Here is a 16,722-nt window from a genome sequence, read left to right as displayed (position 1 = left end):
GCCACCCCCGTCTGCAGGGACCCCACGCCACTCCCTGACCCCTCCCTCATGCTGAGCCCCTAGGCCCTGATGGAACCATCCCCTGGCTGAGACCTCCCTTCCGTCTACCCGAGAGAGACCCTTCCTCCTTCCGCGGTCCCCCTCCACGCCACCCCAGCTCCCAGGACTGCTGTCCGAGCCCCTTCCCCTCGGCGCTGCCCCTTCCCCGCCTGTTGAGACTCCCCAACCCCCCCGACCCGCTCTGTAGCACCTCAGTCCTTGCGCCTCTCCGCGAAGTTCCAGTACAGGTGGGGATGTCTGAACCTCACCTAGCCCCACGGCCGCAAAGCCCCGGAGCCCCCAGCCTGTCCCCCTCACCGAACCCATCCTCCGGCCTAGCCCAGCCCCGTCTACTCTCCTGCCCCTGCACACCCTGGCCCCTAACCAAGCCCCCTTGCAGGCCCACTTCCTTCTCTAGTCTCTCATAGCCCCCAGCTCCCCAAATGCAGCCCCTCTCAGAGCAGGGTGCACCTCAGCAGGCCCCCACCCGAGCGCCCACCTCTGCACAGTCCTGTCCCTCCCCAAGGCCCCAGCCCCCTAGGCTGCCCTCCCAGCCGGATCCTCCTAAGCCCACCAAGTCCAGGCCTTCACTGTGCCTCAGTGGCCCCCACGTGGCCTTACTCTTTCCGAGCCCACTCCCATCGGAGCTCCTGTCCCCCCTTCCCCAAATCTGACCCCCACACTCCCCCGGCCTGGAGACAGTGAGCCCCACCCTCGATAATCCAGTTCCCTCACAAAGTCCAGTCTCCGAGGCCGTGACCTCTCACGGGTTGGTCCCCTCTGCCCGTGGGGCCAGATGTCCTTCTCCAAGCCCCTAATGACACTCATCTCCTTGGAGCTCTGTCCACTCACCTACCCATGCCTATCCAGGAGCCCTGCCTGGCCCACCTGGGCCCCCTGCTCTGCCCCCTAAGTTGCTTCCCCTAACCAGCGCCCGCCCTGCCAGCCTCAGCCCCTCTGGCCTCCATCTACCCCACCTGGCTCTCGTTTCTCTCTCATACTTGCCCCCAACTGATCTCCGCTTCCTGTGAAAGTCCCAACGTGTCCCCTCCTCGGGACTCTGAGCTCCCCACTTCGCCATGCAGGTGCCCTTTCTGAGCTGGGTCCTCTTCACCAATCCGCCAGCCCCCACCAAGCCCAGACCCTCTGAAGCCCCCAGAAGCTGCGCTGAAGTACGGCAGCCCCCGTTTCCTCCCACGTCCCCTGCCAAGCCTCCGTCCTCCTCAGAGGCCCTGTCCCTGCTCTGAGCCCTTCCTCCCAGGAAGCCCCTTTCCCTCTGAGCCTCCCAACCTGCCTCCCCTCTCTCCACCACCCTCTCTCCTCCCAGCCTGCTTCTCCTGCTCCTTCTCAGGGACCCCTTCTCTCAGAGTCCTTGTCTGTCCATGCCCAGTCCTCTGAACCCCCTTCTCTCCAGAACCTCGGTGTGCTCTGAGCCTGAGCCCTTCCTGAACCCCTGTCCCTGAACAGGACCCCCCCTCCGAGCCACGCCCCTTCCCGGCCCAGCCCCCACCCCAACCCTCACCCCCTGGCCAACCCTGGCACAGCCTCATCCATGGCTGTCAGGAACCCGCAGCACAAAGTTGGCGTTAAAGGATGTTGATAAAACCCTCTGTTGAGTGGGAGGGCTTCCCCAGCACAAGCCCTGCCCCATGTCCTGACCATGCCCTCGGCAGAGCCCAGGCCCACAGGCTTGAGGGCGGGTGGGGACCAGCGGGAGGGAAGCCAGGGTTCCATTCTCCCTCACCCGACACCCACTGTCTGCTTCCCAAGGGCCTGGCTTAGAGGCACAAGGACCCTCGTCCTTGGGCTGAGCCTGACCTAAGGTGTCCTCCCAGCCTGTGTGTGGCCTTCGAGCCACGCCATCCCAGGCATCTGAGATTGCCTTCCTGGGCCCAGCACTGTCTCGCCTGCCACTGGCTGGGCCCCCGGCTGCTCTGGGCAGGAGGCTGCAGGGGGTGGCCAATGGGGCTGGTCTGCACGCGGGTCCAACTGGTCCTCAGACAGCAGGAGAGGGGGCCTGGCCCACAGGGGCTGCTCCAGGTCACAGAGTGGAGTCAGGCCCCTCTCCTACAGACCACCATGGGGCTGCCTCTCTCCGAGGCCCCCAGAGCCCGCGTGGAGAGGTGCTTCAGCTCCCACTGGCCTCCACCCTGGACTCAGCCTGAGACCGGTGTCCTCCAGGCAGGCGCATGGGGCAGGGAACGCCCACTGGGCTGCTGGGCTGGTGCAGAGCAGGGCCGAGCCAGCCAGGACAGAAGCCAGCGTTTGGAGCTGTCACATGCCAGTGCTGTGCCTGGTTCCACGGCCAGGAGGCCCCTGTTGTGACCCACCTCTGGAGACAGAGATGCTAGGCGCAGGGTCGGGTCAAGAGGCTGGATCTGAGCCCGGAGTCCAACTTCAGGGTCCAGAGAATCCCGACCAGTTGGACGGAGCCCTCCTGGGGGCAGCCCAGGGGAGCCACAGTGGCCCCAGGCTCTGAGCAGGAGCATCAATATCCTGATGGCCCGGAATAGGGGCTGGGGCTCGGCCTGCGCTAATCCACATAGTGCCTGGGGTGTCCCGCCGTGCTTGTCCCCGTATTCCAGAAGAGCGGACAGAGGTGCCCTCTGGGAGACCTGACAGAGCCCCCCAGCTGACAGAGGATCAGTGTGCACAGGGAACAGAACCGGGGACATGGAGCCTGAGCGCGGAGACCTCAGGGGGCGCATGGCCCCGTGACAGGCCGGCCTCCCTCTGGTGGGTGGGAGACCGAGGGAAGACAGAGCCAGGCAGTCAACAGGCCCGCAGGGGAGGGAGATACTGCCCCCTTCCTGGCCGGCCAGCTCTGCCCTCAGGGCCTCTTGGGCACAAAGGCTTTGATGACACTCTGCCCAGAAACCCTGCCAGGCCCTGCAGAGCTCTGCCCACTCCCTGCTCGTATTTCAGGCACAGAGAACACTGGGCACATGTTCATGAGCCTCCTTGCAGTTCCGGATAAACGTTCTCTGGGAAGGTGCCCGATGGAGTTCAGCACTGGGGTCAAGTTCCCAGATCCCCTAGGGCCGGGCCAAAGACCGTCACAGCCCTGCAGGCTGAGAAGGCACCAGGACGGTCACGTGCGCCATCCCCCTACACCTGCAGGGGGTGGGCTCCAAGCAGGAGCCCAGAGCTACCCACCCAGAGGGAATCCTGCCCCCCCACCAAGTGCTCACAAACTCCCATTCATCCCTTAAAACCTCCAGGCTGTGTGGCAGCATCTGGGCAAATGCTCCCGGTCCCCCCTCAACAGGCCAACCCAGCCGGGAGGTCATCATGACCTGAGGGGAGTCTTAACTCGGATTCCTGAGCCCTGTGACCCCGGGCGGACACCCCAGCATCAGCCTGGCTTGCACAAGGAGAGACTGCTTCCAGGGGCTGACAGGAGGGCCCAGACAGGAGGCAGGCTGCTCGTTCACCACCAGCCCTGTGTGGGCTCCTTTCCCAGACACAAGTGGGGTGCACAGGGGGATAGGGGAACGCCAGGGCCCTGCTCCTGCTGGAACATTCTCCAGGAAAGTGCGGTGGGTGCTTGCCTGGAACACCCCCTGGAAATTGTGCCTTGGTGCCGGATCACACTGGAAATCCTGTGCTGGGCCCCACCCTGCCGCCTCTGGCTGAGGCCACATCCTACTGATCACTGCTCCAGGTCTCCATACAAGCCAGCCCCCCGCCAGCAGTGTCTCAGCCACGAGGCAGGGCAGCAAGCTATAGCCTGCGGGGTCCCATGCACAGGGCAGGGGGCCTGGTCTATGAGCCAGCCCGGGGTGCCCCCAAAGGCTCCCCCTGCCACCTGGCTGAGAGTCAGCCCTCCAGAATGACAGCATCGCACCAGCCACACCAGCCTCTTCCTCATATCCAGATTCAGAACTACCCTCCCCACCAGGCACAAAACACGCCAACACAGAAACAGAGGCTCAAACGACTGTATTTTCGTGTCAACTTGGGCTCCTGGACCCTCAGGAGGGGGAGGAGCCGTAGAGAAGACCGGCGCCAGCCCCCTCCCCTCCCCCAAAGCCCTGGGCCAGTGAATGCCCTCACCGTACACGGTCAAGCCCCGGGATGACCCCACAAGCCCACAGGGCTGGCTTTTGTCCCCTCCCCTGCTTTCAGTTCCTTCCTGCTCATCCTCAGGCCTCAGCTGGCCCTCTCCTTGAGGGGACCAGGATAAACAGATGTGCGGGCACAGCAGCGCCAGCCCTGGGCCCCAAGCTGGGCGGAGGAGCCAAGAGGACGGCCCAGCCCAGAGGCCCTGCCTAGGCAGCCAGTGCCCCGGGGCGCAGGCTGGGGCGGGAACTCCCTGGGGGCGGGGGTCCAGGCATGCACAACAAACTCACTGGCTGCCACACCAGGCCGGGTCTTTCAAGTTAGTGAAACGGCTCGGTACACTGGAGCAGCCCACTGGCTCTGCCCGGGGGCCCCAGCCCGCCATCAGACAGACAGGCAGGCAGGCGGCATTTCTGAAACCAGAGAAGGGAAAACCACAAAACAAAACAGCAGCCCTTTGGGCCAGTGGCCTCCAGAGCACCGGGCGGTGAGCAGGCGAGTGTGAGTGTGCAAGTGTGTGTGGTGAGGCGGGCCGGGAGGGTGGGGGGTGGCTGGCCTCCTCCTACTGGACTCTCGTCCTCTCTCTGCCAGTGGGCAGGGGCCGGCTAGAGCCTGGCAGCCTCGGCCAGGCCCACCCGGTTCTCCTCACGGTCGAACACGGCGTAGTAGCGGCCGATGAAAACGTCGCCCAGGATCCACAGTGGCCCGCCGGGCGGGGGGATGTCCATGCCCATGAACCCGCTCAGGCAGATGGTCCTCCCGGCCTGCGACACCTGGGACGGCCATGGTGGTCACCACTCAGCCCCGCTGCACCACCCAGGCCACTGCCCCCCAGCGTCCAGGGCCGCCCCGGCCCCCTCACCTTGAGCGTGTAGTCCTCTGAGGACAGCTTGTAGCTTCTGCCTTCCAGCTTCAGGGTGACCTCGGGGAGGCTGGACACCTTCTCACAGGGGATCATGTACTGAAGAAGGGAGGAGAGAGCAGCGTGTGCGTGGGGGACAGCAGCCTGCGGGCAGCCCGCCCGCCCGCTCGGCGCCCCCCAGCCCGCTCACCTCGCCCTGGATCAGCGGGATGGCCCCGATGGCCTTCTGTAGCTCGCGCACCTCCTCCACGGGGCCCACTATGAGGGAGGTGCCGGTGTCCACGATGGCCTCGCAGCCCCCCTTGCACAGCGTCAGGCTATTGCCCACATCCACCCTGCAGGGCAGGGGCTGTGAGTCCCCCCACCTGAGCTCCAGTGGGCCTTGGGGGGCAGGCCTACCCCACCCACAGCCCCTGAAGGATGCTGTCTCCTGTTCTTCCTCAGCACTCAGCCACGAGCAGAGCTGGGTGAAGGGGCTCGCGAGGCCAAGAGCAGGGGCACAGCCACTTGAGTAGCCATGCAGAGAGGAGGGCGCCGGCCAGAGCCTGGGCGCCAAGAGCTGGGCTGGGCGTCAGGAGGTGGCAAGAGGCAGGTAGGGCCAGAGGGCCATGGGGTCCAGGCCCGCCCCACCCCACCACCGCCTCCCCCCACCCCAACCCCCGCAGGCCCATGGGCCGGCTGCCGCCCTCATGTGCCGCCACCCACCCCCACCCCACCGCAGAGCCAAGTGAGGGCCCCGCGTCCAGTACTCACTGCTCCATGTGGATCTGCCAGTAGGCCATGCGAGTGACGTTATGATAGGACAGGGACCCCTTGTAGTACTTGGAATCGATGCCGCCCAGCATCAGCTCACCCCCCGGCTGTGCGTTTGGGTCCCTGGGAGGAAAGGGAAGGGGGGAGTCAGGGCAAGCACGAGAGCCCCCTGCCCACTCCCGCACCATGCATCCAGCCTCGGGACTGGGTGGCATAGGCACAGGCTGGGGCCAGGAGATCAGAAGTAAGGGTGAGGGGGCAATCTCAGAAGGCCTCCCAGAACAGGGACCTTCCTGGGCCCACAGGGTGGAAGGATCCGGAAGGGGCAGAGGAAGGGATGGGACTTTCTTCTCCCCCAGGGGACAGGCTCCGATCCTACACTCTGTGTGGACTGCAGACCAAGCCCCATCCCAGCAGAAGAAATTCTGCTCCGGCCTCCTGGTCTGCCAGCTGAAGACTGCCAGGGTTAGGCCAGCGGGCAGACAGGGAAGCAAGTGCTAGAGGCCCAAGGAGAGAGAACCTTGTCTGCCTGGAAGAATAACTGAGAGCTTCCAGGAGGAGGCATCAGGCAAACTTGAGAAGTGGAGCAGGCTGGTTCCTGCCCCAGGGCCTTTGCATTTGATGCTCCTGAGGATCATCTCTTTACACTCTCATCTAGACTTATCTTTTCAGCTCACTATCATCTTCCTGGCTGTCCCTACACTCAGAAGTACCAAGGCCGAACCCTGCCCTCCTGCCACCACCGTGGCCTCTGCCATCTCCATCTCTGCCTCTCGCTACCCCTGATATCCACATATGGAAACCAGATCTTGCATCCAGTTCCACTTCCTACCCACAGCCCTGCCCCCCAAACCCGCCCCTGTGAGTCCGTCTGCCCTCACCTCTCACCCCCACCTCCTGCCTGAGCCCGTGCCCCAGGGAGTCACAGCGCTGGGCCGTCCGTCCCCAACCCCAGGCCCAGCCGACCTCCCGGGTCCTCTTCACCTCGTCTGCCTCCCCAGGGCCCGTCGGCTCATGGGGAAACGAGCCATTCATCTGCGTGCCTGCATCTAGCAGCTGGCTTTGGCCCCAACAGCTGCTGGGGCGTGTTCACCGCTGACCAAGGAAAGGGACAGAGGGCAGCATCCACGCAAAGGCCGGGCTGAGGGCAGGGGCGGAGCAAGAGGGGAGGGCTCTGGACTGGAATTCTGCCCAAGGGGCCTAGGTGGGACCCCAAGTGCCAAGCAGGCCTTCAAGGAGAGGGGGCGTGTGGGGCGCAGTGACCAGGAGCGGCTCGGGGCAGTGCACCACCTGGCTCACACTCTGCCCACAGCCCCGCCCCTCGGCACAGCGCGTCACCCCTCCTGTCTGCTGCTCCCTCTGGGGACCTGCAGCACCGTCCTGAGACTGAGGCCCCTGCCCATGGTCACCCGGCCACGGGTCACCTACCCTTCCACAACAGGGCAGTGGCCTCTCCCTGGCTGCAAGGGGCAGCCAGCACCTACCGGGGAGGCTGGCGGAGGCCGCTCTCTACTTGGTGACCAGACCCCAGCCTCCTCAAGCAGCATCGTCCTGTGCCCTCCTCATCCAACACGGGGCGCTCGAGCCTGGGGTCACCTCCCCTGGGGAGGGCCCCGCCCCTGGCCTCCAAAGCTCCTGTCACAAATCTGGGCTCACGACCTTGTCCCCTGGGGCCAGGACCACGTCTGCCCATCACCAGACTGGGGACATCAGGCAGAGATGCAGGAGGAGGAACCGCCATGACCCCTGACCCGGCTCTGGTTCTCGTATGACGCAGGCCCAGCAACCAAGATCCCGGATCCTCAGCCGGAGCGCCTCCCGCTGGGAGACCCCAGCAAGACACAGCCTCCTCTAGGAGGCCGCCTGTTCACCTGTACAACGGCAGAGGGCAGGAACCGAGGCCTCGTGCCCGGCCGCTGGACACAAGGAGGCCGCAGCAGGACTGTGACTGGGCGGCTCCAGCCCAAGCCCCCCACCCTGCATTTCAGCATGGCTGAGCCCAGAAGGCCCGGAGGAGGGAACCAGACGCCTCCCGCCCACCTGTTCAGGTAGAAGGAGAAGACGTTCTTCTCCACCAGCTTCTGCTGCATCAGGTTATCGAAGACGGGCAGCACGTTGTTCACGGAGATGCGGGGGTAGGCCATGCCCAGGATGCCGTCGAACTTGGCCGCAATGAAGGTGATGCCTGGCTGCTTGATGGCCTCCCCGAAGGTCTGCCTCTCCACCCTGACGCCGCCCAGGGTCGACAAAGCCGCACCACAGGGCACCTGCGGGCCGAGGGGGTCAGTGGGCCACGTGGACCACCAAGCTCGACACCTGGGTCCCATGTGGGCCGTCGCCTGCCGTCTCTGTGTGGGCGGCCACAGTACAAAACCCAGCTCGGTCTTCGCCCATCACTTCGCACAAAGGGGCTCAATGTGTGGGCAGAGGGCCCAGGGGAAAGGGCTGGTGACACTGGACCGAAACACAGCTGGGGACAGCTGGGGTCGGGGCTGTGGGGACAGGGCTTCGGAGGTCTGTACTCTTTGTCAGGACTGTTTTAACAAGAGACAGAAACGGAGGAGCGAGCGCAGAGGGCTGGCTCCTTGCCAAGCTCCGGCCCTCTTGCCCCAGCGCCCTCCCCACCCAGGCCTGCTCCTGCCCTTGGGCTGGGCTGGGGAGAGTGAGGAACCTTGTGACCCAACCCAGCTCAGGCTGGAGGCCACACAGCCCCCTCCCCCAACGCGGGCGGCTGAGGCTGCAGACAGACCAAGACCACCAGCAGGATGTGGGGAAAAAGTGGCTCTTTGGGGCTGACACCAGGAGGAGGGGGCATGTTGGGCAACATCCTGTCTCAGGCCCAGAGACAGCCCGGAGGCGGAGCCCCCCAGATAAACCTGGCAGGAAGATGGGGGGGGGGGGCGGGGCAGTGGCTGCAGGCAGCTACAGCGCCCCGTCTCCTGACCCACCGGGACGGTCAGAAATGGTCCCCACTGGAGGAAGGGTCTTTCCTCCCAGACCCCTGGCCCTGCGGGAGGTTTTGCTGCCTTCCTGTCTCGCCTGGGGCTGGGAGAGGACCATCTTCCACTTTGCACCACATCCCCCCAAAACTCGCAGCCCAGGCCTCTGCTGTGGCCTGGCACCAGGCAGCTTCCGGCCACGCGATCGTGGGCAGAACCGTCAAGGGCCTGCTCAGCCCGCCTGGGGGAGGACAGCTCGTCCTGCATGCTGCCCCAGAGATGCTCCACCACAGGCACAGCCCTGGACTGCCGTCCCCGGCTGCTCCCTCCCCTTCCTGGTGTTCCCTGCAGGTGCCCCTCTGCCAGCAGCCCCAGGGGCACATCTCTGCCCTCCCTGACTGGTCCAGGCCCGGTCCCCAACCCAGGCCCCCGTCCTCAGGCCTGGCCCTGAGCACCGAGCTGGCAACTCAAACCCAACGTGTCAGAACGGAACCCAATCCTCCCACCGCTCTTCCGCCAGGAGCCTGGGAGGCAGCCTCCCCAGTCATCGCTCGCCAGGTCCTGGTCCCAGACCTGCGCCGTCGCTCTGCACCCATGCCTCAGGGACTATGCGGGTGTTCAAATCCTCACTGCACTGGCTGCTCCCTGCCCCGCTGTCCCCTTCCAACCCTCCTGGCTGTCCCCAGCTTGCACACATGGCCAGAGCTGCCCCCTACCCCGTCTCCTTCTCACTCTGTTTCTGCACTGCCCCGCACACTGGGCTCTTTTCGCCTCCCGGTCTCTGCTCAACCTGTGCACCCGCCCAGCAAGCCAGCCCGTGCGCCTCACTCAGCTGACTGCCAAACAGCACCTCCGGGGAGCTGGCCCAGACCCTTCCCTACCCTGGGGTGGGGCTGGGGGTCACTGAGCCCTCTCGTCCCATCACACGTGGGGGAGAATCTCCCACCACGATAAGCGCCCCGGCCCCGGGAGCAGCCCCACGACAGACTCACCGACACGGTGTCCTGGCTCAGGTACCCGGAGAGGCTGCCCGAGCCGTAGTGGATGTTGAAGGAGGTGCCGTTCTTCACGTAGGTGCTGGACTTGTCGCTATTGTACTTGTGGTGGATCCCTGCGCCAGCAGGGGACCCGTCAGCCTGCCGCCCCGCTGCGGCCTCTGACCTCTGACCCCCCACCCCACGCCAGGCCCCCAGCCACCTACTGCAGAGCCCGCCCACCAAGCTGCCCTCCCAGGGTCGGGATCGCCCGTGACCCCCACCCTGGGTGTCGGCCCAGTGGGCGGTCTGGCCCACGGCTTGCTCCATCCTCGGCCACCACGGTCCCAGCCCGGATGAGGGCAAGGCTGGCAGGAACAGGCCTGCCCAGAAAACAAGGTGCTCTGGGGCAGGGCGGAGGAGCTGGGCCCTCTGGTGTGGCCGAGAGATGGGAGCAGCGCATTGCCCAAGAGCTGAGCAGGCAGGGCCGCGGAAGGTGGAGGCCTGCTCTCCTTGGTGGCGGCCAGCCCACAGCTACAGCCCAGAACGGAGGACAGGGGCCGAGGCTGGCGGCAGGCCCCCAGTGCCCACAGGGAGAGCATGTGCGTGCACGTGGGGTGGACGGAGGGCTGTGCGCCCCACTCCAGGGCCCGTGTCCTCTCTGCCCGCTCCCGCATCCTCACAGGCAAGGGCGGGGCCGGCCCCCTCGGTCTCTTTCCACCACATGGGAGAGGGGTGCACTGGGCAGGACAGACAGGGCTGTGACTTACAGCAGGCGATGTCCAGCAGTTTGCAGTGGATCGAGGGGACCCACAGGTTGGAGGAGCCGGTGTCGAAGACCACCGTGAAGCACTGTGGGGGCGTCCCGATGCCGATTTCCCCATAGTACTGGGCCTGGTGGGGAACAGGGGCTGTCAGGGTCGGGGAAGGGGGCCCACCTCCCCACTGGGCCTGAGAGAAGGCCACTGCTGTCCTGGGAGCCAGGTCTTCGAGGCCAGAGGAGGGGCACCAGAGTCTAGACCTGCTGTCACGGCATCCACCTCCACCTGCCATTGATCCTCAGACCCACGGGCACTTCGGGTCCCCGGGCCCTTGGGCACAGCCCAGCCCTGCCTGACCACGGTGACACTGGGCTCCCATCTCAAAGATGACAACAGTAGTGGAGTCAGTGTCGGGACAGGCTCCGCCCTTGGTCTGAGCTTCAGGTGTGGGAAGTGCCCGCCGGGAAGACCCTCTGCAGTGCAGGGGTCCAGGGCCCCGGAAGGGCAGAGACTCCCTCCCCAGGACGGGGGCCAAGTCAGGGCCTGACTCTGGGGCCTCAGTTCCTACCCTGCGCCTGCCCCTCAGGGTCAAGTCTTGGGGGCTCCCAAGTAGAGGGGGTCCAGGCAGCCCAGGGGAGGCTGACGGTGCTGGCTCAGAGACCCTCAGGGCCCAGCCACTCTGCCATCTGTGCTCTGGGCCTCAGTTTCCCCACCCGTAAACAAGGGCAGCAGGGGTAATCTGGGGGAAGCCAGGTGCTCAGGTGAGCCTGAGGGGCACGTGCCCCTCTGAGCCTCAAAGCAAAACCCCACCCTTGGCCCTCTCATGGGTCAGAGGGTGTGGTGTTCTTGAGTTTGGGGGCATCTGGGCCTTGCCTGATGGGACACCCTCTTGCTCTAGGAGGGAACTTGGGCCACTGGTCACCACAGGGTTCTGGCTCCAATCCCTCTGGTCATTTCTCTCTGGCCACCTGGCTCCAGGAAACACCAACAGCTGCTGACTCATGACCCAACAGTGTCCAGGTTGGGGGGGGGATGACTCAGCAAATCTCCGTGCGCGCACGCATGCGCGCATGTGTGTGTGTTTGTGTGTGAGAGACAGAACTGATCAGTCAAGCCGAGGGCAGACAGCCCCCCTCCACCAGGCTGGTCACATGCCTGTGAGGCCACAGCTTCCTGAAACGGCTGGGGCTCTGGCCAGGCAGGACAGAGGGCATAGGCACCTGTCCCAACCTCAGGTAGACCAGAGGCTGGATGGCAGGCAGGGGCTGGCTCCCTGCGATTTGGGGGCAGGAGATGCAGAGAGGACGTCCCCTGGGTATCCCCAGGGGTGCCAGGCTGGGGCCCAAACCTGTCCCCAGCTTGCTGTGTGGCTTTTAGAATGTTCCACCTCTGAGCCTGTTTCCCACTCAAGGAGCAGCATGCATGATCAGACCTGGCTGCTGACCCAAGAGGAAGAAAGTGAATGGGGGCAGGGAGTGTTACGGGTTGCCCCAGGCCTTCGGGTAGGACGGGCAAGGACACAGAAACTCCAGGGAGATTAGTCACGACCGGGCAGGCAGGCCCAGAAGGACCCCTAAGAGTCCCCCACCCCACAGCCTTTCAGGGTGGGCCTAGGCCTGATTCCAGGCTCCTCCACACCCAGCTGATGGTCCTGGGCCCAGCTCCCTCATCTGTAGAGAGTGACACTGTCCCCCACTCCCCAGGCTGGCCTGAGGACGAGACACCTGCCCAGCTCTGAGCCAACAGTGACATGCAGCGGGACATGTCACAGACATGCCAACGACACCCCAACCCTCCCTCTCACAACCCCAGAAGGACCAGGACCAGCACCAGCAGGGGAGCCTGGAGTGCAAACCCAGCAGGAGGTCTGAGTCCTCCATCTGGGACTTGGGCGGGCCGGGGGGCGTGGCTGAGCAGAAGACCCGCCCCCCACAGGTGAGGCACTCAAAACCACTGGCTGCTGAGAACAACAGAACTTCACTACATCACCTGCCGGCCCACCCAGAACTTTTCTCAAAGGCCAGCCCATCTACATCAGTGCTCGCAGCCAACCCAGTCCCCCCAAGCTGACCCCCACACTCACGTCCATGTAGTTCTTGAGCAACTCTGGAATGGGCCCGCCGGTCACACCAGGTGCCCCCTGCGAGTATTTTGACATGGGACCCTTCGCGATCAGGCCTTCCACGGGGCCCCCCGCCTCTGAAATGGTCCGGCGGATGGACTTGAACTTGTGCAGTGGGATTCTGTCGAGAGGAGGGACCAGGGCTTGTTAAGGGGGCTCGAATCCACCTCCTACCTGGACCCGCACCCACGTCCCCACATCCAAGCCTGCCCCTCCCCCTCCTCAGCCACCAGGGGTCTCCTGGCCCCACTCTGGGCCCGCTCTACTCTCTTCTGTGATGGTGGCCAGTGGGGTCTGTTAGAGGCACCTGCCACCCCTGTCCAAAGCCCTCCGAGCCGTCCCATTCACCTGGCCCTCTGGCCGCATCTGCTGCTGTCACCCAGATCCCACGCAGAGACAGTCCCCACCTCCCCTGTCTGACCTCTCCGGTGGCCACCTCCTGGTCATCAGATGGGACTGCAATGCCATCCCCTCTGAGAAGCCCTCCCTGACCACCCCTGCTTGCCCTTCACACGACCTGGTTTCCTTCCAGGGCCCTCACCCCCACTGCTGTGAACTGGGTCATTTCCTGCTCATCTGTCCCTCTCCCCACCCTGACACAGACCTGGGGAGGGCAAGGGCCGCAGCTGGAGTGCCGGGGGTCTGCTTTCAGGCCTGCCTCCCCCAAAGCGTGCCCCACGGTGCCCCTGCTCAGGGCACACTTCACAGGAGCCGCTGCCTCCAGCACACACACCCAGCCTGGGTGGCCCTCGTGGTCTGAGCTGGCGGGAGAGAGCACGGGGCTGGGGTCAAGGGTCCTGGTTCTGTTGGGCACAGGGTCCACCATCAGAAAGCGGACTGAGCGAGGGGGCCCCTGTGTCTGAGCTGCGCCCTGCTCCCATGGTCCAGGAGGCGGGAGGGACAGGAGAACACATCTGAGCAAACTCAACCACTTGGATGAAATGTCTTCCCAGCCCTGGGGATCAGAGTTCAAGGTCACGGCTGGCTTTTCTAGGCAAGCCAAGAGCATGCTCCAGGAAAACAGGACTCTCGCCTAAGAGCTGGCAGGCTAGAGACCGCGAGGTCATTCCCAGGAGAGGAGGGACACGCCCTCCAGTAACCAAAGAAACAGGTGCCATCAGTCCCACAGGACCACAGAGGAGCGGCACCGCCCAAGAAGCCCCAGGTCCCTTCCCCACTGCCATCCGTCCCCGGGGGGGGGGGGGAGGCCTGTGGGTGGGGCCCGGCAGGCTCAGGCTGCTACCCATATGGCTCCAGGTGGGCTACTCCCCGGAGGCCCCGGCCCACGGGGAAGCCCACATAGGACAGCCCTTTGCAGGACTCAGTTTCACTTGGTGACAGTCAGCTTCTGCAGTCCTATGACCTCATCCAGCTGCCCATGGGCAAAAGGCCCACAGCAGAGGTGGAAGAATGCTTGCTCAGGGCTGGCACAAAGGCCCCGGAGCCAGGGTGGGAGCAGGGACACAAAGGGGTCGGCCTACTGCCAGGAGAGCTGGCTGTCTTGCAAGGTGGGAGGGTGGGGGTAGAGGCACCAGTCCTCACTCCAGCTGGCACAGCCCTGGTCCAGGCCTGGCAGTCGGTGGCCTCATCTGGCACAGGGGGTCAGGCCCCTAGGCCTGAGGAGGGTGTGGTCCTCACTGGGGCAGGCAGTGCTGGTGGGGAAGCCAACCCGGATCGGCTGGGCCCCTCACCCAGACCCCCTTCTTAGGCTAACTCCCATCTGCCTCTCAGACTTGTGGGGCTCTCCTGGCCCAGGGCCGGTAGTAAGACCCCATGGGACAAACCAGGCGAGTCTCCGCCCAGCTCACAGCTGGCAAAGGGGGGACCCCAAGCGGGAAAATGACTTGCATAGGTTCAGGGGCCTAGACCTGTGTCTCCCGACTTCCACACGTGGGCCCTGAGTGCAGGCACCCCACCCCACCTGTCCTGGGGAGGCTGAGTCAGCCCGATTCACAGCCACACCCCCTCCTCCCCTCCCTCCAAGGCCGACCCCGCGATAGTGGGAGTGGGGGGCTCGCGCCCCCCACCGGGGGCGGGGTCCCTGGGCGAACCCTGCAGCTGCAGAGCTCCCCCGCCGTGCCCGAGGGTGGGCCCTGCAGGCGGCGCGCAGGGCGTCCCCGCGGCGTCCCCGCAATGGGGCGCACGGGGCGCGGGTGCACCAGGGTGCACGGGGTCACCGGGCGCGGGACGGCGGGCCTCACCTGACGAGCGCGGCGGTGGGCGCGGCCAGCAGGCCGAGGGCGAGCAGCAACAGGCTGGGGACCTGCATGGCGGCGGCGGCGGCGGCGGCCCGGTCACAGCGGAGGCCCGGGAGGTCGCGCGCTTATAGCCGGGATGACGGCGCACTCGGCTCGAATCAGCTGACACGCTTGTTTGCACCCGGGCCGGTCACGTGAGCTGCGGCGGCGTGCGCGGGGGCGGGGACAGGGCGGGGCGACCACGACCCCGCCCCCAGCCAGCCCCGCGCAGACGCGCCCTGCTCCGACCCTCACAGCCTTCGGGGGGGGTGCCACCGCCTTTCCCGCGGTGGACCCGCGCGTGACCCGAGAATGGTGGGGCCCGGCGTGGGTGCTTAGTGTGCGGCGCGGGCGCGGCCGGCCACCGTGTCTGAGCCGAAGGGGACCGCATCCGGGGCCCCCTGGACCCCTCCAGCCGGGTGCCTCCCCCGGAGCTGCGGCTCCTTCCCCGCCCAAGCGCGCTGAGTACGCCCCCGCCTAGGCCCGGCAGCCTTTCCCAGTGCTCCATCCTCGCCCCATTGCGCCTACTGTTCCCCTCCTGGTCCCCTTACCCCCGGGCGCCCCGTTCCCCCAAGCCTCTTCCCCTCCCACTCTTCCTTCACCCTGGGAATCTCCAGCCACCCGGACGGACCTCATCGTCCCCCACCAAGTGTCCACAGCCCCCACCCCCCACTTCCCACCCCCCCAGAACAGCACCTGGCCTGGCCCTGCCCCCCCCACCCTGGGCCCTCCTAACCCTGGGGCCCCCACCCGCCCGTCTGCTGTGGGATCAAATGAGGAACCAGGCCTCCCAGCTCGAGCCTTTTCATCACTTTTATCAGCCTCTTGGAGGGGATGGGAGTGTGAATCTCTTGCTCAGAACAGTGCTCAGCCCTGCCCGGGCCACAGTAACCCACAGCTGCCCTCCAGGACTCCGCATTCCCTCTCATGCTGTGAGGAGCTGGCCAGGGAGAGGGCCAGGTCTGTCCCCCACCCCTAGTCCCAGCCAGAGGAGGGGCAGGCGTTAGTTACGGAGGAAAGGAGTTTGCTCAGATCGTTTCAGAGAAGGTTCATGTCAAAAAGGGAATTAAGCAGGGGGAGTGTGCTAGAAAGTGACCCCTGCTGGGGGAGGCTTCTCTGGGGAGGTGATGCTTGAGTAGGACATGAACAATGAGGAATCCTCCCAAGGGGGCTCACCCAGGGCACTTTTTCTTGAGTGGTCCCCCCAGCTCCCCCACTTTACAGGAAGGCAAACCGAGGTTCTGTGGCTCACAGCAGGCAGGAGTGGAATTCCCATCTTTTCTGTAACCACCGAATAAATGAAGACCTTGACCTGGGCCAAACCCCCCCAGATCCCTGCCCTAATGCTGGTCAGCCTGATGGCCACAGATGGGTGATCACCACCTCACCCTGCCTCCATACCCAGCTGTTCCACAAATATTTGCTGGGTTCATCTGATGCACATCTAGAGATGAGGACTAGAGTGCGGAGCAAAGCAGACAGACTTCCTTGCCCTTGGAATTCTGACCCGGCTCCTTGGGCTCCAAGGCCTGACTCAGTGCAGGCCCAGAAGAGGAACCCACTCCCTGGCGTTTTCACCTCCTCCTGGCAGGCTGGTATCTCGGAGAGGTCAGCTGGGCGCTGGGTGGGCTGGACTCCGCACACAGTGGCAGGTATCCCAGCAGACCTATGAGAAAACACATTTTCAGGGTGTCCCCCTGCTGCTTCCACAGGGGCATTGACGGGGTCGACAAGACCAGGAGGGTGTGGGCAGGAGGCAGTGTAGATGGTCGGACGGGGTCAGAGGCCTGACATGGCCGCCACCTGTGTCTGGCCCGGGGGTGGGGGTGGGGGTGGGGGTGCCGGGGCTGGTGCGGGGCAGAGATCCTTAGCCTTTCCCCTGAGGACGACATGGAACTGCTGAGAAGGGACCCTCTGGTGGCCCAAAGGGTGGAGAGGCCCCTCCCCCTGCAGAGGCCCCTGTCAGGTCATTC

The 16,722-nt window shown here is 65.2% G+C and overlaps 1 protein-coding gene across 1 annotated transcript; it reads right to left on the bottom strand.

The window, feature by feature from the left end:
- Window positions 1-3,966: 3,966 nt before the first annotated feature.
- CTSD (cathepsin D) lies at window positions 3,967-14,869 on the bottom strand. Its single transcript, XM_004441073.3, has 9 exons — window positions 14,714-14,869; window positions 12,474-12,633; window positions 10,400-10,523; window positions 9,648-9,766; window positions 7,757-7,983; window positions 5,717-5,839; window positions 5,154-5,298; window positions 4,964-5,062; window positions 3,967-4,874 (listed from the first exon to the last, which is right to left on the bottom strand). The coding sequence occupies exons 1-9, from the start codon at window positions 14,779-14,781 to the stop codon at window positions 4,707-4,709; spliced, it is 1,233 nt and encodes a 410-aa protein (XP_004441130.2). The 5' UTR covers window positions 14,782-14,869; the 3' UTR covers window positions 3,967-4,706.
- Between the last annotated feature and the right edge of the window lie 1,853 nt (window positions 14,870-16,722).

Source organism: Ceratotherium simum, chromosome 34 (assembly GCF_057802395.1).
Source record: "Ceratotherium simum simum isolate JZ-2026a chromosome 34, ASM5780239v1, whole genome shotgun sequence".
In the NCBI taxonomy this organism is placed as follows: Eukaryota; Metazoa; Chordata; class Mammalia; order Perissodactyla; family Rhinocerotidae; genus Ceratotherium; species Ceratotherium simum.
The sequence above is the reverse complement of the archived record's forward strand: the minus strand, read 5'-3'. Positions and strand labels throughout refer to the sequence as shown.